At 37.5% G+C, this 27,569-nt stretch overlaps 1 protein-coding gene across 2 annotated transcripts in view; it reads right to left on the reverse strand.

Moving 5' to 3' along the window:
* The window catches only part of CAAP1 (caspase activity and apoptosis inhibitor 1), a 52,444-nt gene extending 25,933 nt beyond the window's left edge, over positions 1-26,511 (reverse strand). Inside the window, exons 1-4 of one of the 2 annotated variants that reach the window (XM_067744542.1) lie at positions 26,091-26,511; positions 21,399-21,599; positions 20,477-20,561; positions 19,515-19,590 (exon numbers count right to left, since the gene is read on the reverse strand). In XM_067744542.1, coding sequence (XP_067600643.1) covers positions 19,515-19,590; positions 20,477-20,561; positions 21,399-21,599; positions 26,091-26,402 — 674 coding nt within the window. In that variant the 5' untranslated portion in view covers positions 26,403-26,511. Of the gene's footprint in view, positions 1-19,514; positions 19,591-20,476; positions 20,562-21,398; positions 21,600-25,993 lie in introns of both variants that reach the window. The other variant, XM_067744543.1, reaches the window with a different exon arrangement.
* Between the last annotated feature and the right edge of the window lie 1,058 nt (positions 26,512-27,569).

Here is a 27,569-nt window from a genome sequence, read left to right on the forward strand (position 1 = left end):
AAGCCATAAACAAAGTAAAAAAAAAAAAAAGCAACAAGCAAAAAGAAAAAGAATTGCAACCCACATCACAAACAACGGATTAAAAAGACCAGAGGGGACTTCCCTGGTGGCGCAGTGGTTAAGAATCCTCCTGCCAATGCAGGGGACATGGATTCAATCCCTGGTCCAGGAAGATCCCACATGCAGTAGAGCAACTAAGCCCATGTGCCCCAACTACTGAGCCTGCCCTCTAGAGCCCGCAAGCCACAACTACTGAGCCTGCATACTGCAACTACTGAGCCTGCATGCTGCAACTACTGAGCCTGCATGCTGCAACTACTGAAACCTGTGCGCCTAGAGCCCATGCTCTGCAACAAGAGAAGCCACAGCAAAGAGAAGCCTGTGCACCGCAATGAAGAGCAGCCTCCACTCACCGCAACTAGAGAAAGCTCGTGCACCCCAACAAAGACCCAGTGCGCCCAAAACAAATAATAATAATAAAATAAATTAATTAAAAAAAAAAGACCAAAGCCCTCTACCTACATACACACACAAGGTAAACAAAAATGACAAAGCTCACAGAAAAAGGAAATTCAAATAGCTTTGTAATATATGGAAAAACAGTCAATTTCACTCAGAGAATATAAATTAAAATTCCAATGAGATATCCTTTTTTACCTATCAGATGAACAAAGATCAAAATGTTAGATAACATTATATTAGCTAAAGTATATGAAAACATGTATTCCACATTTTGGGGGAGGGGTATAAATTGATTTAAACTCTGAAAGTCAATTAGGCAGTATCTATTAAAATTTCAAATGCCCAAACATCTGACCCAGCAATTAACTTATAGGGCTTTATATAATCACAGAAAAACAAGATGACTTACATACAGAGATACTCATATCATATGCAGTAACAGAAGACAGTAAACACTTAAATGTCCAGAAGAACAAGATTACTTATATACAGAGATACTCATCATATACAGTTAACAGAAGACAGTAAACACTTAAATGTCTATAGATAGACTTTTGTTATATTCAACAATGGAATAGTATACAGGGGTGTGTGTGTGTGTGTGTGTGTGTGTGCGCGCGCGCGCACGTGTGTGTGTATGAAGCCTTATATGCACTAGGTAGAACAAAATCCAAAAAAGTCATACTATTAAATGGAAAAAATTAAACAAAAAAGGGTATGGAACAGTTTGCACAGTATGCTACCATTTGCGTGACAAGAAAAACTATACATACAATTATACATTTGTAAATGTATACAATTTCTCTGGGAGGATACACAAGAAACTGGTTTACTGTGGTTGCCTACAAGAAGGGATTCAGAATGGGGAACAGAAAAAAGAGTGAGACTTATTTTCACTATATACTTTAAAAAACTTTATACTATGCGCATACATTTACCATTCAAATAAATAAGCTGTTAAATAACACACACAAGATATGTGGCTATGTGGGAAAATGTCCTCATTTGCTGAAAATTCAAACATAAATATGTAGAATCAACTTACAGTACTTCAAGAAAATAGATAAAATAAATATGGAAAACTGTAATAATTGTTAGGCCTAGGCAATAGTTATTTGGGGGTTTCATTATACTGATCTCTCTACTTTTCTATACACTTGACAATTTTCGTAATAAAAAAATAAACACAAGAACAACCTAATACAGTGAAGTCCCTTTTGTCTAACTCTGACAAGATGGTATCACTTAACTGAAAAAAAAAATATTTTATTAACACAGGGAAACACTTTTAAAAGTTACATATAGGAGTAGCTTCAAGATGGCGGAAGACGAAGATGCAGAGATCACCTTCCTTCCCACAAATACATCGTAAATACATCTACATGTGGAACAACTCTTACAGAACACCTACTGCACACTGGCAGAAGACCTCAGACCTCCCAAAAGGCAAGAAACTCCCCACGTACCTGGGTATGGCAAAAGAAAAAAGAATAAACAGAGACAAAAGAATAGGGATGGGACCTGCACCAGTGGGAGGGAGCTGTGAAGGAGGAAAGGTTTACACACACTAGAAAGGCCCTTCATGGGCGGAGACTGCGGGTGGCGGAGGGGAGAAGCTTCCGAGCCACGGAGGAGAGCGCAGCAACAGGGGTGCGGAGAGCAAAGCGGGGATATTCCCGCACAGAGGATCGGTGCCGACCAGCACTCACCAGCGCGAGAGGCTTGTCTGCTCACCCGCCGGGATGGGCGGGGCTGGGAGCTGAGGCTCGGGCTTGGAGAGCAGGGAGAGGACTGGGGTTGCAGGCGTGAACACAGCTTGAAGGGAGCCAATGCACCACAGCTAGCGGGGAGGGAGTCCGGGAAAAGTCTGGAGCTGCCGAAGAGGCAAGAGACTTTTTCTGGCCTCTTTGTTTCCTGGTGCACAAGGAGAGGGGATTAAGAGCACCCCTTAAAGGAGCTCCAGAGACGGCGCGAGCCGCGGCTATCAGCGCGGACCCCAGAGACGGGCATGGGACTCTAAGACTGCTGCTGCCGCCATGAAGAAGTCTGTGTGCAAGCAGAGGTGACTCTCCAGACCTCCCCTCCTGGGAGCCTGTGCAGCCCGCCACTGCCATGGTCCCGGGATCCAGAGACAACCTCCCCGGGAGAACACACGGTGTGCCTCAGGCTGGTGCAATGTCACGACGGCCTCTGCTGCTGCAGGCTCGCCCTGCATCCATACCCCTCCCTCCCCCAGGCCTGAGTGAGCCGGAGCTGCCAAATCAGCTGCTCCTTTAACCCCGTCCTGTGTGAGCGAAGAACAGATGCCCTCAGGCGACCTACACGCAGAGGCGGGGCCAAATTCAAAGCGGAGCCCCAGGAGCTGTGCAAACAAAGAAGGGAAAGCGAAATTTCTCCCAGCAACCTCAGGAGCTGAGGATTAAATCTCCACAATCAACTTGATGTACCCTGCATCTGTGGAATACCTGAAGAGACAACGAATCATCCCAAATTGAGGAGGTGGACTTTGGGAGCAAAGATATATATGTATTTTTTCCCTTTTTCTCCTTTTGTGAGTGTGTATGCTTCTGTGTGTGATTTTGTCTGTATAGCTTTGCTTTTACCATTTGTCCTAGGGTTCCGCCTGTTTTTGGTGTGTGTTTGCTTTTTTTAACTTTTTAAAAATTTTTTCTTAATAATTATTTTTTATTTTAATAACTTTATTTTACTTTATTTTTTTAAATTTTATTTTATCTTCTTTCTTTCTTTCTCCCTTTTATTCTGAGCTGTGAGGATGAAAGGCTCTCGGTGCTCCAGCCAGGCGTCAGGGCTGTGCCTCTGAGGTGGGAGAGCCAAGTTTAGGACACCTGTCCACAAGAGACCTCCCAGCCACATGTAATATCAAACGGCGAAAATCTCCCAGAGATCTCCATCTCCATGCCAAGACTCAGCTTCACTCAACGACCAGCAAGCTACAGTGCTGGACACCCTATGCGAAACAATTAGCAAGACAGGAACACAGCCCCATCCATTAGCAGAGGGGTTGCCTAAAATCATAAGGTCACAGACACCCCAAAACACACCACCAGACGTGGACCTGCCCACCAGAAAGACAAGACAAGATCCAGCCTCATCAACCAGGACACAGGCGCTAGTCCCCTCCACCAGAAAGCCTACACAGCCCACTGAACCAACCTTAGCCACTTGGGATAGACACCAAAAACAATGGGAACTACAAACCTGCAGCCTGCAAAAAGGAGACCCCAAACACAGTAACCTAAGCAAAATGAAGACAGAAAAACACACAGCAGATGAAGGAGCAAGATAAAAACCCACCAGACCTAACAAATGAAAAGGAAACAGGCAGTCTACCTGAAAAGAATTCAGAATAATGATAGTAAAGATGATCGAAAATCTTGTAAATAGAAAAGAGAAAATACAAGAAACGTTTAACAAGGACCTAGAAGAACTAAAGAGCAAACAAACAATGATGAATAACACAATAAATGAAATTAAAAATTATCTAGAAAGGATCAATAGCAGAATAACTGAGGCAGAAGAACGGATAAGTGACCTGGAAGATAAAATAGTGAAATAACTACTGCAGAGCAGAATAAAGAAAAAAGAATGAAAAGAATTGAGGACAGTCTCAGAGACCTCTGGGACAATATTAAATGCACCAACATGTGACTTACAGGGGTCCCAGTAGAAGAAGAGAAAAAGAAAAGGACTGAGAAAATATTTGAAGAGATTATAGTTGAAAACTTCCCTAATATGGGAAAGGAAACAGTTAATCAACTCAAGGAAGCACAGAGAGTCCCATATAGGAAAAATCCAAGGAGAAACATGCCAAGACACATATTAATCAAACTATCAAAAATTAAATACAAAGAAAACATATTATAAGCAGCAAGGGGAAAACAACAAATAACACACAAGGGATTCCCCATAAGGTTAACAGCTTATCTTTCAGGAGAAACTCTGCAAGCCAGAAGGGAGTAGCAGGACATATTTAAAGTGATGAAAGGGAAAAACCTGCAACCAAGATTACTCTACCCAGCAAGGATCTCATTCAGATTTGATGGAGGAATTAAAACCTGTACAGACAAGCAAAAGCTAAGAGAATTCAGCGCCACCAAACCAGCTTGACAACAAATGCTAAAGGAACTTCTCTAGGCAGGAAACACAAGAGAAGGAAAAGATCTACAATAACAAACCCAAAACAATTAAGAAAATGGTAATAGGAACAAACATATCGATAATTACCTTGAATGTAAATGGATTAAATGCTCCAACCAAAAGACACAGACTGGCTGAATGGATACAAAAATAAGACCAGTATATATGCTGTCTACAAGAGACCCACTTCAGACCTAGGGACACATACAGACTAAAAGTGAGGGGATGGAAAAAGATATTCCATGCAAATGGAAATCAAAAGAAAGCTGGAGTAGCAATTCTCACATCAGACAAAATCGACTTTAAAATAAAGACTATTAGAAGAGACAAAGAAGGACAGTACATAATGATCAAGGGATCAATCCAAGAAGAAGATATAACAATTGTAAACATTTAGGCACCCAACATAGGAGCACCTCAATACATAAGGCAAATACTAACAGCCATAAAAGGGGAAATTGACAGTAACACAATAATAGTAGGGGACTTTAACACCCCACTTTCACCAATGGACAGATCATCCAAAATGAAAATACATAAATAAACACAAGCTTTAAATGATACATTAAACAAGATGGACTTAATTGATATTTATAGGACATTCCATCCAAAAACAACAGAATACACATTCTTCTCAAGTGCTCATGGAACATTCTCCAGGAAAGATCATATCTTGGGTCACAAATCAAGCCTTGGTAAATTTAAGAAAATTGAAATCGTATCAAGTATCTTTTCCAACCACAACGCTATGAGACCAGATATCAATTACAGGAAAAAATCTGAAAAAAATACAAACACATGGAGGCTAAACAATACACAATAACCAAGAGATCACTGAAGAAATCAAAGAGGAAATCAAAAAATACCTCGAAACAAATGACAATGAAAACATGACGACCCAAAACCTATGGGATGCAGCAAAAGCAGTTTTAAGAGGGAAGTTTACAGCAATACAATCCTCCCTTAAGAAATAAGAAACACCTCAAATAAACAACCTAACCTTACACCTAAAGCAATTAGAGAAAGAAGAACAAAAAACCCCCAAAGTTAGCAGAAGGAAAGAAGTCATAAAGATCAGATCAGAAATAAATGAAAAAGAAATGAAGGAAATGATAGCAAAGATCAATAATACTAAAAGCTAGTTTTTTGAGAAGATAAACAAAACTGACAAACCATTAGGCAGACTCATCAAGACAAAAAGGGAGAAGACTCAAATCAATAGACTTAGAAATGAAAAAGTAGAAGTAACAACTTACACTGCAGCAATACAAAGCATTATGAGAGATTACTACAAGCAACTCTATGCCAATAAAATGGACAACCTGGAAGAAATGGACAAATTCTTAGAAATGCACAAACTTCCGAGACTGAACCAGGAAGAAATAGAAAATATGAACAGACCAATCACAAGCACTGAAATTCAAACTGTGATTAAAAATCTACCAACAAACAAAAGCCCAGGACCAGATGGCTTCACAGGTGAATTCTATCAAACATTTAGAGAAGAGCTAACACCCATCCTTCTCAAACTCTACCAATATATAGCAGGGGGAGGAACACTCATTCTACGAGACCACCATCACCCTGATACCGAAACCAGACAAAGACGTCACAAAGAAAGAAAACTATAGGCCAATATCACTGATGAACATAGATGCAAAAATCCTCTACAAAATACTAGCAAACAGAATCCAACAGCACATTAAAAGGGTCATACACCATGATCAAGTGGGGCTTATCCCAGGAATGCAAGGATTCTTCAATATATGCAAATCAATCAATGTGATACACCATATTATCAAATTGAAGGAGATAAACCATATAATCATCTCAATAGATGCAGAGAAAACTTTTGACAAAATTCAACACCCATTTAGGATAAAAACCTTCCAGAAAGTAGGCATAGATGGAACTTTCCTCAAGATAATAAAGGCCATATATGACAAACCCACAGCCAACATCGTCCTCAATGGTGAAAACCTGAAACCATTTCCACTAAGATCAGGAACAAGACAAGGTTCCCACTCTCACCACTATCATTCAACATAGTTTTGGATGTTTTAGCCACAGCAGTCAGAGAAGAAAAAGAAATAAAAGGAACCCAAATCGGAAAAGAAGAAGTAAAACTGTCACTGTTTGCGGATGATGTGATACTATATATAGAGAATCCTAAAGATGCTTCCAGAAAACTACTAGAGCTATTCAATGAATTTGGTAAAGTTGCAGGATACAAAATTAATGCTAAGAAATCTCTAGCATTCCTATACACTAATGATGAAAAATCTGAAAGTGAAATTAAGAAAACATTCCCATTTACCATTGCAACAAAAAGAATAAACTATCTAGGAATAAACCTTCCTAAGGAGACAAAAGACGTGTATGCAGAAAATTATAAGACACTGATGAAAGAAATTAAAGATGATACAAATAGATGGAGACATATACCATGTTCTTGGATTGGAAGAATCAACATTGTGAAAATGACCATACTACCCAAAGCTATCTACAGATTCAATGCAATCCCTATCCAACTACTGGCGTTTTTCACAGAACTAGAATAAAAAATTTCACAATTTGTATGGAAACACAAAAGGCCCCGAATAGCCAAAGCAACCTTGAGAAAGAAAAACGGAGCTGGAGGAATCAGGCTCCCTGACTCACACTATACTACAAAGCTACAGTAATCAAGATAGTATGGTACTGGCACAAAAACAGAAATAGGATAGAAAGCCCTGAGATAAACCCACACACATATGATCACCTTATGTTTGATAAAGGAGGCAAGAATATACAGTGGAGAAAAGAAAGCCTCTTCAGTAAGTGCTGCTGGGAAAACTGGACAGCTACATGTATAAGTATGAAATTAGAACACTCCCTAACACCATACACAAAAATAAACTCAAAATGGATTAAAGACCTAAATGTAAGGCCAGACACTATCAAAGTCCTAGAGAAAAACATAGGCAGAGCACTCTGTGACATAAATCACAGCAAGATCCTTTTTGACCCACCTCCTAGAGAAATGGAAATAAAAACCAAAATAAACAAATGGCACCTAATGAAACTTCAAAGCTTCTGCACAGCAAAGGAAACCATAAACAAGACAAAAAGAGAACCCTCAGAATGGGAGAAAATATTCGCAAATGAAGCAACTGACAAAGGATTAACCTCCAAAATATACAAGCAGCTCTTGCAGCTCAATATCAGAAAACAAACAACCCAATCCAAAAATGGGCAGAAGACCTAAATACACATTTCTCCAAAGAAGATATACAGATTGCCAACAAACACATGAAAGAATGCTCAACATCATTATTCATTAGAGAAATGCAAATCAAAACTACAATGAGATATCATCTCACACCAGTCAGGATGGCCATCGTCAAAAAATCTAGAAACAATAAGTGCTGGAGAGGGTGTGGAGAAAAGAGAACCCTCTTGCACTGTTGGTGGGAATGTAAATTGATACAGCCACTATGGAGAACAGTATGAAGGTTCCTTAAAAAACTAAAAAGAGAACTTCTGTATGACCCAGCAATCCCACTACTGGGCATATACCCTGAGAAAATAATAATTCAAAGAGAGTCATGTACCAAAATGTTCATTGCAGCTCTACTTACAATAGCCAGGACATGGAAGCAACCTAAGTGTCATCAACAGATGAATGGATAAAGAAGATGTGGCACATATATACACTGGAATATTACTCAGCCATAAAAAGAAACGAAATTGAGTTATTTGTAATGAGGTGGATGGACCTAGAGTCTGTCATACAGAGTGAAGTAAGTCAGAAAGAGAAAAACAAATACCATATCCTAACACGTATATATGGAATCTTAGGGGGAAAAAATGGTCATGAGGAACCTAGGGGCAAGACGGGAATAAAGACAGAGACCTATTACAGAATGGACTTGAGGATATGGGGAGGGGGAACGGTAAGCTGTGACAGAGTGAGAGAGTGGCATGGACATATATACACTGCCAAATGTAAAATAGATAGCTAGTGGGAAGCAGCCGCATAGCACAGGGAGAAAAGCTTGGTGCTTTGTGACCACCTAGAAGGGTGGGATAGGGAGGGTGGGAGGGAGGGAGCCGCAAAAGAGAAGAGATATGGGGATACATGTATATGTATAACTGATTCAGTTTGTTATAAAGCAGAAAGTAACACACCATTGTAAAGCAATTATACTCCAATAAAGATGTTAAAAAAGAAAAAGAAAAAAAGTTACGTATATAATTTAAGCTTTTTAGGTTAACATAAAACAGAAATGTATCTTCATTCATCAGCCTTTGGATATGAAGTCTTATCTTTGATACGAATCCATGGAAAAGAGTTCAGTCTCATCCTACTCATATAAGCCATTGACTACATCTCTACTTTTGGCTTATTTAAAGCACAAAAATCTGAGTGCAGAAAAAAAATAACCCTCTTTATTTATACAGTGCTGCCCAAACTTTTACTGTTGTTATCCCACAGCTAAAAACAACTGCAGTTTGAGTTTTTCCAAAGCATTCAGCGTGATCAAATAATCTTTTTATACTGATATTTCACCTGTTTTTTCATATAACTATATTGTAAAACTACAGTAACTGCACTGGAAACAAATACAAGTGACTCTTGGTAAGCAAAAACTTCAAATGGTGGGAGAAGTGCACCAGCGTTATTAAAGAATAATCATTAACAACCAGTTTAGTGCACTTAACATCAGTGAATTTATTTTTCAAGTGAAATGGAAAAGACAGTTAATACAAAGAATCAGATAAGTGATTAAGAAAATCTTACATTTTTAAAAAAAGTCATAAGGGAAGAACAGAAAAAAGGAAAACTACCTGCTTACATCTAATCTAGTGCTTGAGCAGCAGGCTGAGGCATTAAAATGACTGATGGGAAAACAACAACAGATACAGTTTAAAAATCAGCTTTCTGTAACGCAAAGAAAGATTTTTTGTGTGTGTAGACAGTTACAAAACCAGAAAATCCTTCCCAAGACCCTCAAAATTCCCCAATGGAAAACACAGTTGCAATTCAAATGAAGAGCCTATCTAAGACCTCTGAGAAGCTCAGGCCCTCCCATTTCAAGGACTGTTCTAAAGCTTCTAGAGAGGTGCCTATCTGCTAAATATTTAAAAAGAACTGGGTCAACATCTGCTTCAAAGTTATCAAGTTGAAAGCAGGGGGTTTAAAATAATATGGGAGGAAACATGGTGATAGGTATTCAAGCGTTCATCGTACACTGAAATTTTTCATAATAGAGTTAAAACAACCAAATAACTGTTACAAAACAACCTCATACATTCCAGAGTGGGATATGTGAGTTAGATCAATCACAGGTCAATTTGTTAAGGTATTATTACTAATAAGCCCGGGTCTAGGGTCTACCTGAGGCCTAGTTTTGTATCTATTGATAAAAATGCTTAATTATGTACTGTAGATTTATGCTGCCCATTAATTCAATGCTCCGGAGCACTGTAAATTTTATTCAAATGCTTTATTCCTTTGAAGCTTAATAATAGCAGTTTATGAAGGACTCTTTTATTCCCAACAAGTTTAGTTTTATTGACACTTACTGAGAGTTCACATTTGGCTTAGTACTATTGCCCCTTTTGAAAGTTATTTATACGTACATAATCCAAGGAGTGCGTTGCCTGAATTGGAACAAATTCAACTCAATACTCTAATGCCAGCTGAGCTGAACCCACAAGACAGCTATAACTTATCAAAAAGGACATGAATGCTTCTCCCTTACTAAAAACAAAACTAACGCTTTTTATTCAACTAACAAATGGCATCAGAGTTCTACCACATACCACTATAAGGGTTGTTGTCCAAATTATACGTATTACCTAAAAGCTCTAAGGCCTGTTCAGGAGTATCTTGCTTTTTCAGAAAGTTAATCACCCAAAACTAGAATTTGATAATAACTAATTTAGAACATGCCCATCCTCTGCTAAGAAGCAGTGACTAGGATCAATAGTTCCAGAACACTCCTATAGAACCTACTTTGCAGTATACCTTAGTTTGAGAATCTCGATTTTTAAATTTCTTTGCCTTCTAGAACTGGAATATTATCTCATCACTGCTTATTATCCATAGAGAAATACAACTTCATTTCCACTGACATCTCCCTTAATATCATTCACTAAAAGCATATTAATTTAAAATTCATAAAGGTATTTATTAAATCAATTCTAAAACATTGTTAAGATTTCCCTAAAGTGTTTGTATTTTTATTCTTTTTATATAAAACCTCGATCCTGATTATTTTATTGCACTATTCAAGATTTAAATTTCACTACAAACATATTCTTTAGGGTGTAATCATCTCACATTATAGGCCAAGCTAATACCTGTTCTCATTTTTAGTGTTACTTTAGCTATAATAAAGCTTCTTTTCCAAATGAAGACAGCGCTCTGATTCCAGGCATATTACCTTATTTACTTAAAATTGTTGTTCTTGTTAAGCAACTTGTAATCTGTAACATGTGCAAATCTTGTCACAATATCTAAGTTTTAAAACACTGCAAAATTGTAAATGCTAAAATTTTTAGACTATCTCAGTACAATACAAAGTTGCTCATTTACTTAACTAAGGTGAACTAAAGTGAACTAAAAGTTGCTCATTTACTTAACTAAGGTGAACTAAACCCATACCTCACCTTTTTAAAAATGAAGGTATTTAGAAACTACAAATGTTCTATCTTCATAGTTCCTGCATCTCATTCCGATTAAAATTGTTTTAAGTTAACACTCACTAATTTCAAGTTTCAAAGTAGTACACTGTCAAAAATTTCTTATAACTACTACTTTCTTTTTCCTTTGGGTTGTAAAAAAGAACTATTGTAAAGTAAGTAAGAGTAAGCAATCAAAATTTTAAAAAGCAGTAGAGATCAAGAGAGCTTGGGGGAAAAAACATGTATTTGAAAGCTGACCTTAGAAGATAAATATAACTTAAAAATATAAAGCTAACAATGTGAGGAGATCATATAAAACTGAAAATATAAAGATTTTTTTCCCTTGTGCATAAACATTTGTGTGTACTTCTGTATTTTCAAACTTTTAATGGTTTATGAGAAAATTAATTTACATAGGGCATATTAAATACCATATACATACACATACGCATACATATACCTCATACTGAAAGTTGTCACTTTACAGCTTCTTAGATAATTCTAAGAAGCTATTAATGTTATGTCCTTTCCCATAAACACCACAATAAAAGCACACAGGTTGCCGTTAAAAGAAAATATCAAAATTTTCACATGTCTTTAATACCATAGACTGCTTTATCTAGACCTATTTAAAATTCTTTTTGTTCATCAAAATTGGGATAGGGCTTCCCTGGTGGCACAGTGGTTGAGAGTCCGCCTGCCAATGCAGGGGATACGGGTTCGTGCCCCGGTCTGGGAAGATCCCACATGCCGCGGAGCGGCTGGGCCCGTGAGCCATGGCCGCTGAGCTTGCGCGTCCGGAGCCTGTTGCTCCACAACGGGAGAGGCCACAGCAGTGAGAGGTCCGCATAACGCAAAACAAACAAACAAAAAAAATTGGGATAAAAAGGTAAAGGTGTATGTCTCAGTTGATAAGACACTGACAAACTGACAGAACTGGTTCCAAGGCAAACCTTTGGCCTTTATGTATTTTCCCTTGAATCAGAGTTTCACTTTCTAGACATTCTGTACATTAAGCATATAGGCAAATGAAGTACTATGTGGCAAAGTGAAACATATATATACCACTCAAAAAGAGAGTACCTACACTCAGCTCCACATTTTTTTTGCCCTCTCAGGAAAGGTTGCTTGATCTGATTTTCAAGCAAGTCAGAAATCCAAACTTTGGTGTGTTATCACTTGATTTTTAAATGTTGGAACTATTTAAAAATTTTTTTAATATTTAAATTGAGCAAAACATCTCTATGGTTACAGGCAACAATCTAAAACTCTGGCTTATATCTAGGTTTTAATCAAGTACCTTGCATAGTTTTCTATTGCCACTGTAACAAAAATCACCACAAATTTAGTGGCTTAAAACAATGTGAATTTATTATCTTACAGTTCTGGAGGTCAGAAATCCCAAATTAGTCTTACGACACTAGATTCAAGGTGTAGGTAGTGCTACATTTCTTCTGCAGAATCCATTTCCTTGTCTTTTCCAGCTTCTGAAAGATCACCTGCATTCCTTAGCTTGTGGCTCCTTTTTCCATCTTCAAAGTACATCACTCCAATCTCTGCTTCCATCATCCCATCTCTTTTAGCTGCCTTTGACCAGTTAATTACTCCCTACCACCAATGTTGCATGCGTGTGTCTGGGTGGGGGTGGGGGAGCGCGGTTGTTTTTTGTTTTTCTGGTCTAAATGCATTTGCTAGAACCTCCAAGAAACATTGAAAATGAATGATCCTGTCTGATTCGTCATTTTAATTTACCAAGTGGGTAGTTAAGCTTGGTCAAATGGTCATTACATATCTGAATAGTTTTCTACTATATCTTTTTTACCTACAGCTTATATTAGAAATGACTGATGAATATTAGCAAAGGCCTTTTTAGCATCTACTTATCTGACCATGTAATTTTTCTCTTTTAATTTGATGACATGACTTATGCTAATAGACTTTCTAATGAAGTCTCCTGTAAATTCCTAGAGTAAATCCTACTTGGTCAGTAGCATAATTACCCACTGATACACTGCTGGATTCGATATGCTAATATTGTACTTACAATTTTTACATCTATATTCACAAGTGAGAAGGCCTATAATCCCCTGAACACTTTTTTGGCACTATTTATGAAATCTGGGATATTAAAGCTATGCAGAAATCATAAAGTAAACTGAAGATCTTTTCATCTTTTTCTAGGGCTTGGACTAATTTAAATAACACAGGTGTAATCTGTTTGAAAATAGTAACAGATGGCATGCATTATTGAATGTTTTATTAGCTGTAAACACATTAAACACATTACATCATGCAAATAATAATTCAGTTGTGAATTCACCTTGTCTTTTTCAACAGATCTCTATTCACCTTTCTAATTTCTTCTTTGTTAATCTCTTCAAGTTTTCCACTTTTGGGAGAAGTTAATTTGGTTAATTTGTATTTTGATAGAATACCATACATTTGCTCGCTTCAAGTTTGTTTATACAATACTGCATGTGGATTCTCATTGGATTCTCATTATTCTTTTAAACTCATACATGCCTATGATTCTGTCTCCTCCTTTCTCACTAATCTCAATTTTAATTGCTCTCTACCTATTTCCTTAATCAGACCGAAGAAGAGTTTATCTTATTTTCTTGTCTTTACAAAAATCAAGTTAATAAATTTAAATTATCCTTTTGTTTTCTGTTTCTTAGTTTTAATGTTTACCTTTGTTGTTTCATTTTTCCAACTTTCTTTTGGTTTATTTTGTTATTTTTAAAATTCCTTTAAGATGTGAACTAAGTTCCTGGGCTAGTCATTAAGCTTTTCTCTCTCATATCTAAATCTTCTCTTTAAATTAAGCTTTGAAATACTAACAATCAAACAGAACACATGAATTCCAACTGGATCCTGGATCAGAATCAATCAATTAATTAATTAAAATAAATAAGTAAACTATAAATTTTTTTAGTAATTGGGGGAATTTTATATGGGCAATATATTAGATGATATTATTTGAATTACTGTTTATTTCTGAAAAGTGATGATGGCATTGTGGCTGTAAAACTCTCCTTATTTTTAGGAAGTGCACACTGAATTGTTTAAGCATGAAATGTTATGACATCTGTAACTTATTTTTTAATAGGTTATGAGCCGAACTGTTTCCCCACAAAGAATTCATATGTGAAACCCTAACCCCAGTGCCTAAGAATGTTGACTGTTTTGGAGATAGGGCCTTTATAAAGCTAATTAACTTAAAATAAGGCCATTATGGTAGGTGCTAATCCAATCTGACTAGTGTCCTTATAAGGGGAGATTAAGACACAGGGAGAGACACCAGGGGGACACACACAGAGAAAGACAACCAAGTGAAAAGGCAGCAAGAGGGTAGCCATCTGCAAGCCAAGGAGAGAGGCCTCAGAGAAAACAACCCTGCCTGTACCCTGATCTAGACTTTCAGCCTCCAGAACTGTGAGAAAATAAATTTCTGTTGTTTAAGCCAGGCAGTCTGTGGTATTCTGCTATGGCAGCTCTAGCAGCCTAATACAAATGGCTGTCGGGGAAAAAGGATAAATATAAGGAGAGAGCAAAAGCAAAAATGGCAAGATGTTAATGTTGCTGAATCTAGGTAGAGGGTATATGGATATTCATTACATCATTCTTTCAACTTTTATATAAGTTTGAAGTTTTCCAAAATAAAAAGTTTGGGGAAAAAAATTTCACTGGGAAATATATACACACACACGTACATGTAAGTTTGTATTTGTTTGTTAAAGCTGCCATAACAAAATACCAAAGGCTGGCTGGCTTAAATGACAAAAATGTGTTTCTCACAGTTCCACAAGGTAGAAGTAAAAGATCAAGGTGTCTGCAGGTTTGGTTTCTTCTGAGGCTTGCAGATGGCTGCCTTCTGGCTGTGTCCTCACATGGCTCTTCTCTGTGTGTGCCCAGCCCTGGAGTCTTTCAGTGTACTCAAATTTTCTTTTCTTAAAAGGACACCAATCAGATTGGATTAACTTAATCACCTCTTTTTTAAAAAAAGATTTATTTATTATTTATTTGTTTATGATTATTTATTTAATATATAAATATATAATAAATTTATTTTTATTAATATATTAAATATTATGTATTATTTATTTGTTTATTTATTTTATTTTTATTTTTGGCTGCATCAGGTCTTAGTTGCAGCACTCGTGCTCTTCCTTGCAGTGCGTGGGCTTCTCTCTAGTTGTGTGTAGGTTTTCTCTTCTCTAGCTGTGGTGCACAGGCTCCAGCGCACATGGGCTCTGTAGTCTGAGGCACGTGGGCTCTAGTTGAGGCGTGCGAGCTCAGTAGTTGTGGTGCATGGGCTCAGCTGCCCCACGGCATGTGGAATCCTAGTTCCCTGACCAGGGATTGAACCCACATCCCCTGCATTGTAAGGTGGATTCTTTACCACTGAACCACCAGGGAAGTCCCATTTACCTCTTTAAAGACCTTATCTCCAAATGAGATTACATTCAGAGGTGGTAGGGGTTAGGGATTTCCACATATGAATTTTGAAGGGACATAATTCAGCCCATAACCAGGTGTTTTCTCGTTATCCTTGCCCTTACAGTATTAAGTCTTTAAATCAAAAATTTTAATTCTATCATTTCTTCAATACTTTTCTAGCTATTTGTTTCTCTTTCTATAATTTCTAGTATGTTCAGGATAGGTCTAAAATTGTCTTCCAGGTAGCCATGAGTTAAACATAAGGATTTATACTTTTTGTGTGTGGTTTTTATTATTCTGTGTTTATTTATTCAACTTGATTTCTTAGGAAAATGATGTAGCCCCCAGTCATAGCTAACCTCTTTATCAGTTTGTCTACTAAGTTTAGGAATTCAGAATTTATTTTTAGTTCCTGAAACTACATTTGTGGGGACTTCCCTGGTGGAACAGTGGTTAAGAGTCCACCTGACAATGCAGGGGACACAGGTTCGAGTCCTGGTCCGGGAAGATCCCACATGCCGCGGAACAACTAAGCCTGCATGCCACAACTATTGAGCCTGTGCTCTAGAGCCCACTAGCCACAACTACTGAGCCCACGTGACACAACTAATGAGCCTGTGCTCTAGAGCCCAAGCCACAACTACTGAGCCCACGTGCCACAACTAATGAAGCCCGCACACCTGGAGCCCATGCTCTGCAACAAGAGAAGCCACCAGCCCCCACTCGCTGCAACTAGAGAGAGCCTGTGTGCAGCAACAAAGACCCAACGCAGCCAAAGATAGAAAGATAAATAAATAAATTTATTAAAAAAAAAACTACACTTGTGCTCTAATTGTACTTCTTTGAGAGTTTTCATTATTTTGTTAAAGTTTTCTTTCCTATAGTCTATTAATTCTGTGTTCCACAGAAGCTACCTATTCAACTTATTCAGCTTCATTTTCCTCTCTCAAATTATTGAATTCCTTTCATTGGTCTTTGCCTACTCGTAACTGTTCCCTCAGCATCTGGACAGCTCAGACTACTGTTATTTATTAGAGAGTAAAAAACCAGCAGGTAATAAAAAACATGGAAATTTTCAGCACCAAGGACCAAACGTGTTAACTAACTTAGCCCTCTGTTGAAGCACTGGAACGAGGTTTTTATAAGTCTGCCCACCAGGTTCAGTTCTCTTCTATAGAGATTAACAGGACTGAATTGTCCCTTTAAGCACAAAGCACATAGCAAATGTCAGGAACATGCACTAAAGCCAGCATCTTCTCACATTAACTCCCTGTCCCACCTTCATTGTTTCACACTGCAGTATATCTCCCCATTCATAACTAAGATTATTAATAATAAAATAGTAAACAAATAATAACAAACAAGTCACATTAGCTCATTTAAACCCAACAATCCTATTGAAGCAAGGATTACCCACATTTTACAAATGTATAAAGTGATTTTAGGGAAGGTTGAGTGTCTTAAAGCCAGGTCCATTAACATGAATGCTTATATAATCTCTTCAGAACTAACATTCCTCCTACTTCCACGTTCATTTGTGTGACCTGAGGCACACAAATCTTTCTGGGCCTTATCTTTCCATTTGTAAAATGATGATGCTAATACCACCTACCTCACAAGGTTGCTGTACAAACCCAATGAGTGAATGAAGTCATATAAAGTGATTAGAACAGTGTCTGGCATACAACACTTACTGGCTCAGTAAGTGTTAGCTTTAATATTATTATTTATCTGGCATCTTTAGCTTATTTGGCATCTTCTAGCTTAGTATTATTATTTATTTGGCATCTTGTAGCTTTTTTTTAAAAAAAAGCCTATATTCTCAAATAACTCAAAAGAATCCCAATGATCTGGCACTTATCAGATCCACAAGTGGCTACTATGACAGTTTTGGGTAATATTTGTGATTGCTTAACCTGCTCATTGCAGCATTTAAAAGCTAACATGATCTGTCTTACAGTAACACTGTAAAAGTGGGTTCTTTGCAATAGTCACTTTGAATCTAATCACCATTTTTTTCATTAGAAAAGTTCAGAAGTCAAATACTGTATTTTGTTGTAATTTTTTTTAAGAGAATTAAGTTTCTAATCTGATTGGCTATCCATCAAATGGCTTCTGACAGTAGAAAAGGTAGCATTAATGTTCAGGTGTGAAAAATAATGGACTTAAACTTGACACCTCAAAAACTGGGAAAAATAAGCAGAGGCAAAGAGGCAAAACATTTGCCTTAAATAAAGGCAAACAAATGTAATCAAGCAGAAGTTGATGCTCTGTAAGAAACATCAAGAAGCAAGACGGTTAATTTAGATAATTTAAGAAACTAAGGACTTCCCTGCCTGCCAATGCACGGGACACGGGTTTGATCCCTGATCCAGGAAGATCCCACATGCTGCAGAGCAACTAAGCCCGTCATGCGCCACAACTACTGAGCCTGTGCTCTAGAGCCCGCGAGCCACAACTACTGAGCCCACGTGCCACATCTACTGAAGCCCGCGCGCCTAGAGCCCCTGCTCCACAACAACAGAAGCCACTGCAAAGAGAAGCCCACGCACCGCAACAAAGAGTAGCCCCTGCTCACTGCATCTAGAGAAAGCTTGTGCACAGCAACAAAGACCCAACGCAGTCAAAAATAAATGAATAAATAAATAAATAAAAATTAAAAAAAGAAACTAAAAAGTGACAAGCCTTGTAAATGGTTAAACTATCTGAACTAGATTAGCATACTACATAGACAATTTAAAGCTAAGTATTTTGAAGGAAAATCAATAGCAAGACTTCTTAGAAATGTGTACATTTTCTACTCTGTGGGTAAGTATAAATCATCCTGTGACACTCCTAGGCAAGATGTATGTGATGACCAAAAATCTACTGATTATGAGGCAACCAAGATACAACGATTTCTTCAATGCTTCAGTATAAGTAGATTATTTGATGCCCTCTACAGTTATAACATGAAATTAAATTATCTTTTTGCAGTGATGCTTACCCAATAGCATTGTATTAGAAATGAAAATATACTCAAGGTTTCAGGTTAAATCTGTGCTACTTATTTATGCTACTGCCTCTGGATACCTGTTTTTATTTGTGCTCCTGCCTATAGCCAAATTCTGCAAACAGAGATACAAGTCAGTCTTTGGCAACTACCAAAAAAAAATTGTTTTAGGCAAAAATCATCAATAGATGATAAAATCAGTGGGTGAAAGTTTGATGAGCCCATGGCAGAGCAGAATAATCTAGAAAAAGAAATTAGCATGTTGCTTCTTGATTAGTCAGCATCCCAAAACATCAGGTATTTTTCATCATCACAATAATCAAATTATATGTACCTATATAAAGTGAACCACCTTACTATCTCAGCTATGAAAAGAAGCTATTATCACCAAACATTAATAGGTATGTAGAAGATATTCAGCGAGATAAAGTCTTCTAAACTACTAACATAATGTTTGGTAGAGTAAGTATAATATTTAATAAATAGTGGGATCACTAGTGATACATATATTCAAATTCCAAATGAGAAATGTGATTCTGCTTGAGGTTGGCATTGTTGCAGTCCTATATCTGAGCAGTAGTTTAAGAAAATCATCTTAATCCTGAACGCAATTAACTTCATTCTCATATATACCAAAAGGACTAATCATTACAAGTAAAAAGATCAATCCAACATTGTTGAATCACTTTATATAAACATAACACAGAAAAACAATCACATTCTTGAGGTAAGAAATCACCAAAGGGATAACAAAGAAATTCTGAAATAAAAATGAAAGTTTTTAACTTACTGACTAACTAAATCAGATCCCATCTTAGAGCCATCATCTGCCTCTTCTTCCACATCAGAGTCCATACCACTGTCACCTTATGAATGACATAAAAAAAATTGAAAGCATGCTCATAAAATGTCAGAGTGATTTAATCATTATACAGAAAGTGTCATGTATAAAGTGATGATTAAATAACTTGAGAGTTGCTGAAAGATGACATTTTTAATTGCTTATATTTAAAATGCCTTATTAGGTATTTGTCATTGCCTTCCCTTGATCTATTTTATAAATGTATAAAATATATATAAGCAAGAAGGTGTGTACATATAATACTTACAAACTATACACACATGTATACATCTATCACCATTTTACATTTAAAAAAGATGTTATCTCTGGAAATTGAAATTCTCCATTTTTTTGTTCCTTCTCTTGTAATGCTAATGCTAATATCCTTGTAGAGTCCAAAAAGAAAAGCTTTAAAATCCAAAATTCTACAGGTAATATATACAAAGAAGAGTCTTAGTTCAGGCAGACAGATAAATGTTGGCAATTCTTCTAACTCTGCATTTGGGTCTTATCAGAGCAGAAATGGTATTCAACAGATAATTAAAAGCAGTAAGACTATAAAGCAGAAAATTTTTAAATATTTTAAGAGAAGGCTTTGCCTTCTCAATAAGTAATTTTTTATAGTATTTTGGATAAACATTTTTTATTTCATTTTTTTACTGTGCACAAACTTAATGCTCTTACCTACACAACTGATTTGGAGAAACCATACATACATCAAAAAGTCCATTCCTGAGATGCTATTCTGATATGTAAACTACATTTCTGTACAAACAGAAGTAAAAATACTCAGTGATTACCCAATAATAAAATTAAAGTAGCAGTTAAAAAAAAAAAAGAATACCTCAGGATTTATGCTAAGTATAGTATTAACTACTAAGTTACCAGAAGGTAGAAATACGCATTCTTACCCTCAAGAATCTTCAAGATTTTTTTTTCAGACAGGAGCTCTAACTGTTCCTGGCACAGTTTTTTAATTTCTTCTATGGAACAGTTCTAAAGAAAATGACATTTTAAAAAATGCATTTATATAACAAAGCACCAATATAAACTAGAAAACAGCAACCATTTAAAAAAAAAAAGTCTGTTAAGCAAAATCCTACAGTAAAACAAATTAAAAGCCACATAAATTTTTTTCTGGGATGAAATGTGAAGACCTGCCAGTTAACATGTAAATATTATAATTTATAGAGTTCTGATTTGGATATATAAAGTCATGTTTATTATGAAAGAACTGAAGAATAAGTAGGTGCCCAGATATTCTTAATAGCAGCCTACTTATGTTAGGTAATACCTCTAAAGGCTTAAATATTCAAGTCCTAGCTCCATACATCTTAGATATATATGATGTTGGGCTTAACTTGTCCACGGCTTTTTTTCCACATCTGTAAAATTAGAATACCATGTATTTCCCTGAATAATTTTCAGAGATAAATATATGAAAACATTTATGAATTTAATGAAATATAAGCTATTACCAACTATCATTGCATACTGTTACACAGCAGTACACTACTTCTTAAAGCACCAGAAAGAATCAGTATACCTCTAACTTAGTTACTTAAACTGCCTGTATTTAATAGAATAATTTCCAGAAGGTCAAAAAATTCCTTATCTAAATATAGTAAAGTACCCTATTTCTTCCTGGCAAATTTTTAAATATACAAAGCCATTTATGGTTCTACAAAATCCCTTCTTTATATCTTTTCGAAGTAGCTCATATTAGTTGAAAACGTCCGATTATAATTTCCATTAAGTAAAATGACTGCTATAAAAAAAGTGTTTGTATATTCTGTATATGTGGATAGCCTGATAATGTATGTAATGAAGTACCTTTAACACATCAGGAAGCATCTTCTGTAACTTCTTCTCTCCTATGATACAGAAACACTGCTGAAGCATTTCTTTTTTGTCTGATATATAGAAACTAACTGGTTTTAATGCCACAGTCAGGTCTAATCCACCTTCTTCAAGGTCACTGTGCTCTGCCAAGAATAACTCTTTTTCCAGAGTTGGCAAAAGATATTTGGCTTCCTAAAATTAAAAGAGATAAAGAACCATTAAACAACAGAGATATGTCTATAATGTTATACATTTTCATTTCATAAAATCTTCATTAAACATTTCCAAATTCTTTTTTTGCACAAATTATTTAAAACCATAGGAAAGATTATTTAATTGCTCAGTATTCTTTGAAGTTACTCCCCACTCTGTAATTATCAATAAATTGAGAAAAAGTGAAGAGATAATATCCTAGGACACACAAATGAAAATATACTCAATACTGAATGATTTCCTACAATTTTATACTTGTGGAATACGATATTCCTCCAGTAGACAATTCACCCAAGAATTTTATGTATGCATTGTCATTCTTCTTAATTCATAAAAAGAAATGGGATAGCAGCAAAAATGTTATAAACCACAAATATTATATACTAAAGTATCGTTGCTTACCAGAAGCTATTGTCATTTTTTAAAATAAAGATTTCTTTTTAAAAAATATTTATTTATTTATTTATGGTGGCACTGGGTCTTAGTTGCAGCACACGGGCTCAGGCTCTCTAGTTGAGGCGCATGAGCTCAGTAGTTGCAGCGTGCAGGCTTAGTTGCCCCGAGGCGTGTGGGATCTTGGTTCCCTAACCAGGGATCGAACCCGTGTCCCCTGCATTGGAAAATGGATTCTCAGCCACTGGGCCACCAGGGAAGTCTCTATCATTTTAAAAACTGTTATATATCTAATGATATTCAAAGCAGGCAAGTAATTTAAGACATTTCTATCAATTTTACCTCCTATCTCCCAAATCTATCCAGTCTCTCCAAATCTACTGCCATAATCCTGATCCAAGGTACCATCCTCTTTTTGCCTAGATTACCTCAGTAGCACTTAACTTGACTCCCTACATCTAATCTGAGGTCTTGCCAATCTGTTTTGTATACTGACACCAAAATGAATTTTATAAAATGCACATATACTCATCCTCCCTATCTACTGATATAAGCTGTCAATGACTTCCCACTGTTCTTAGGGTAATATAGCCTATTAGGTCCTTCATGCTCATTGTGTTCCAAACACAACGACCTTGTCTGAACTACTCAAACATAAGGTGTTCTCCCTTCATTTCATACAGGCAGGGCGTTTGTACACACTGTTCTTCTGTCTAGGAGAGTCTTTCTTCCCCACTTCCCCATCACTCTATACTCCCAAGATCAACAAACTCAGGTATCAATTTAAAAGTCATTTCCTCAGGAAAATCCCTAACTATATTATTCAAGTAGGTTTCCTTTTTATACTTTCTAACACAATTGTTTAAAATGCAGTTTAAAAACAGGCTAATATTAAAGAACACTATGATAATTACACTGAAAAAGCAAAGGTTAGCTCTTGTTCTAATGGCTCACAAAGCAATTCAGGTGTTAGCAAGGATGTAAAGGAACTGAACTCCCATACAGTGCTAGTAGGAATATAAAATAGTGCAGCTGGTTTGGAAAATGGTTTGTAGTTCCTTATAAAGTTGCCATATGATGCAGAAATTTCATTCCTGGATATATATCCAAAAGAAATGTAACCATAATGTCCGCACAGAAACTTGTACACAAATGCTCATAGCAGCATTATGCATAATAGCCAAAAGTTGGAAACAATCCAAATGTCTATATCAATTAACAAATTAAAAACTTAAATGTGGTATTAGCCACACAATGAAATATTATTCAGCTACAAAAAGAAATGAAGTACTGATATGTGTTAAAACATGGGCAGACTCTGAAAAACAAATATGCTAGGTGAGAGAAGCCAGACACAAAAGATCACATATGATTCTATTCATATAAAATGCCCAGAACAGGGAAATTTATAAGTCTATAGAGGGGACTTCCCTGGTGGCTCAGTGGTTAAGAATCCGCCTGCCAATGCAGGGGACACAGGTTCGAGCCCGGTCTGGGAAGATCCCGCATGCCGCAGAGCAACTAAGCCCGTGTGCCACAACTACTGATCCTGCGCTCTAGAACCGCGCGCCACAACTACTGAAGCCGGCACACCAAAGAGCCCGTGCTCCGCAACAAGAAGCCACCACAATGAGATGCCCACACATCGCAACAAAGAATAGCCCCGCTCGCCACAACTAGAGAAAGCCCGCACACAGCAACGAAGACCCAATGCAGCCAAAAGAAAAAAATCTATAGAGATAGAAAGTAGATTAGTGATTGCCTAGGCATAGAATGGGAGTATGGGTGTAGGGCTAGTAGGGATGACAGCTAAAAATTGCATATAGGGTTTCTTCTGGGGATGATGAAAATATTTTAAAATTGACTACAGTGATGGTTGCACCACTCTGTGAATATACTCAAAAACCAGTGAACTGTATACTTGAAATTAGTGAATTGTACAGTATGTGAATTATATCTCTATAAAGCTGTTAACAACAATAGGGAATGCAATACACAACAAATATTATGGCACTATTGGAATTTTGCGATGTTCTCTACATGCCTAATATATAATGACTTCTTTTTTTTTTTTTACAACTACAGTTACTTCTCATGAGAAGTACAGTTTAGTTCTGTATGCAAATGCTTATAGAATCCTTATTATTGGTCTCCCCATAATAATAAAGAGTACTAAAGACATGGAAACTATTTAAGATAAGAATGGTGATATCCAAAACTGAATCTAAAAGGGGTGGAAAAATGCATAGATCTATAACTATTGAAGAATTTGGGGAAAAATAGATGGCAGTTAAGAGAAAAAAAAACACCCCTAGAAAAATCCACCAGACCCCGACAGCTGTATGGTCCAACAGTCAAGTTCCGACATATCTTTGAGAAAAAGATATAAACTACTCTGGAACACACCAAAAAAAATGCAAAGCTTTCCCAATTCAATCCGTAAGGCTACCATAACCCTGATACCAAAACAAGACAGGTTAACTACAAAAATAAAAACAATAAGCTGATTTAACTTAAGAACATAGGTACAAAAGTAAAAATACTGAATTTCAGCCGAGTACAACAACCAAATCAACAAATCAAACAGTATTTATCCCAAGAATGCTGAGGACAATTCAATATAAGTTAACTTATCAATAAAATTACATAATCAGATTAAGAATGAAAACTACTGATCACCTCAACAGAATGCCCTAAAGACATCTGATAGAACTCTACAACCCTCAGAAAACCACGAATTAAAGAAAATGTCCTTAACTTGATCAAAGGTATCTTTCAGAACCTATGGCAAATACACTTACTGGTGTAAAATTAGAAATGTTTCCACTACAAAAAAAATGGGAAAAGAATGCCTACTATGAACGCTTGTGTTCAACACTATACTAAAAGCCTTAGATTAAAAACAAAGAAAAGGACTTCCCTGGTGGCGCAGTGGTTAAGAATCTGCCTGCCAATGCAGGGGACATGAGTTCAAGCCCTGGTCCGGGAAGATCCCACATCCCACATCCCATATCCCACACGCCGCAGAGCAACTTAGCCCGTGCGCCACAACTACTGAGGCTGCGCTCTAGAGCCCGTGAGCCACAACTATTGAGCCCGCGTGCCACAACTACTGAAGCCCGTGCGCCTAGAGCCCGTGCTCCACAAGAGAAGCCACTGCAATGAGAGGTCCGCGCACCGCAATGAAGAGCAGCCCCCACTCACTGCAACTAGAGAAAGCCTGTGCGCAGCAACAAAGACCCAACGCAGTGAAAAATAAGTAAATAAAATTTTGAAAAGAACAAAAAATAAGAAATATCAGGGCTGAAAAAGAATAGATATATGTACATGTATAACTGAAGCACTTTGCTGTACACCTGAAACTAACACAACACTGTAAATCAACTATACTCCAATAAAAAATAAAAATTAAAAAAATTATATAAAAAAAGAATTATCAGGGCTGACAAGAGTTAATAAAGAGGCTGCATATCAAACTATTAATGGGGAAGCACAGAGACTTCCATGATTTTCCCTTCATTTCTGTGTTGTATACATTTAAAGTATGTATTCATGCATTTGTTTTATAATGTAAGCAAACTTTTTTAAAAAAACGTTAATATCTTGCTAGGTCGATGGAGCATAAAGAACATGGCTTTTATAATCAGATATTGCATTCGAATGTAGGCGTTATTAACAAACTGTGACTGTGGGTAGACTTCCTTAAACTCTTTGAGCCTCAATTTTCTCATCTTGTAACGTGGAGGAAGAGAGAAATAAAGCGCAGCTCGCAAGGGCACTGAAGGGTAGTTTCTGACCCATACTTTTCAAGGAGACTGAGGAGACCACAGGAGTGGAAGAAGCCAAAAGCAGTATGAGTCAGACGATCGGTAAATCGGAAACTTTAAGTTCAAGACGTGCGAGTGTGGGGTTCAAGAGAACTTAGGAACGTGAACTTCAAACACGGGACCCCTTAGGATCGCAGCGCTAACGTAAGATACCTCCGGCTCCGCATCCCGCTGCCACATTCCGCTCCTAGCCCACCTTCTTCCGGAAACGCAGCCGCTTCGAGAAGAGGCGAGAAGAGCACGCACGCACCTGCTGCAAGGAGCCGGAGACGCTGGCAGATGAGTCAGTGCTCCTCCGCTTACGGCGCTCATTGCGCTCCACGCTGCCCCCACCCCAGCAGCTGCCGCAGCTCCCACCGCCAGTGACACTTCCACTCAAGCTGGTGTTCCCGCAGCAGGTGACGCTCCCGCAGCCGCTGGCGCTCCCGCAACCGCTGGTGCTTCCACTGCCGCCGCTGGCGACGGCGGGAACCGGGTCCGGCGCCGCGAGCGCCGCCGCCGCCGCCGCCTCCTGACCGCTTCGTTTGCGCCGCTTCTCCCGGGAAGACTTCTTCCCCGTCATGATCCCTCTGCTGCAACCATCCGGGGAAAGCCCGCCGCTTGTGGATCGACCGAAACCCTGCCGCAGCAGCTAGCAGCGGGCACGGGGCGTCGCAGCTTTGACGTCACTTCCGGCCACATCGCTGACGTCAGGAGGCGTTTCTGGAGCCGGGGCCGGGGCCAATAGCGCTGCCTCCGCCAGACGAGGAGGTAGGCTTGAGTTTGCGGCAGGTGAGCAGCGCGGGTGGTTTTTTGTTGTTTGTTTTCATACCCCTACAAAGGGCCGAAGGCGGAGCATTACAACAACTCTTTGCCTTATTGATATTGTTTTTCAATCTTTGTCTATATACAGTACACAGTAAGGTAAAGGTATATTGTTTGATTCTCCAGTGTCATTTGTCTTTCAGTTTTTGGTTGACAATGACAACAATAAAGAAAATTTAAGGGAAATCTCATTATCATCATCACGTGTATAGATTTTTTTTTTAATGTATTATAGGGAGTTGTACAAGAGTAGGTTCTTCTGCTTCTTTGTTTTTCCCCATTAACACTACTCACTGGGCATGATGCCTTTTCACTCTAAAGGCCCTTGACGCTTGTATTTATTCTTTCTCAATTTATTTAATATTCAAATACTGGCGCTTAGGTTGTTGACAGCTTGGCACATTGTCAGAAAAATGCCGCTATATATAACTTAAGAAAAAATTTACATTATTTTGTACTCAAAAAAAAGAAATTGACCAAAGGATATAAGCATCTTATTTTTCTTCTATTTAATCGAGTTCTTTTGAAAAAGAAGGGTTGAACCAACTTAGAATGTCATGCATACACTGAAATCTTTGTAAGAATTTGTTCTAACACATGATAATAGTAGTTTTAACTTGGATTCTTGACTTACAGTGTTGAATACTTTTCCACTGATTGAAACACTGTTTCCTCATCATCAAGTAGTCCGGTATTGTTTAACCTTTTATCTACCAGAATAAGTATAGCGAACTGCTAAATGTAAATTAATTCTTTATGTTGGGGAAAGGGGAGCAGGAATAAAATACTCTTGGCATATTAGTGTTGCTACCTTTTCTCTCTTCATTCTTTCCTCATAAACTGCCGTTTCACACTAGTTCATGGTGTTTTGAAGGAGAGGAAAACAAGAAGAGTTTAGGAGTGGAGGTGACCAATAAGGAGATCC

This window comes from Pseudorca crassidens, chromosome 7 (assembly GCF_039906515.1).
Source record: "Pseudorca crassidens isolate mPseCra1 chromosome 7, mPseCra1.hap1, whole genome shotgun sequence".
Classification (NCBI taxonomy): domain Eukaryota; kingdom Metazoa; phylum Chordata; class Mammalia; order Artiodactyla; family Delphinidae; genus Pseudorca; species Pseudorca crassidens.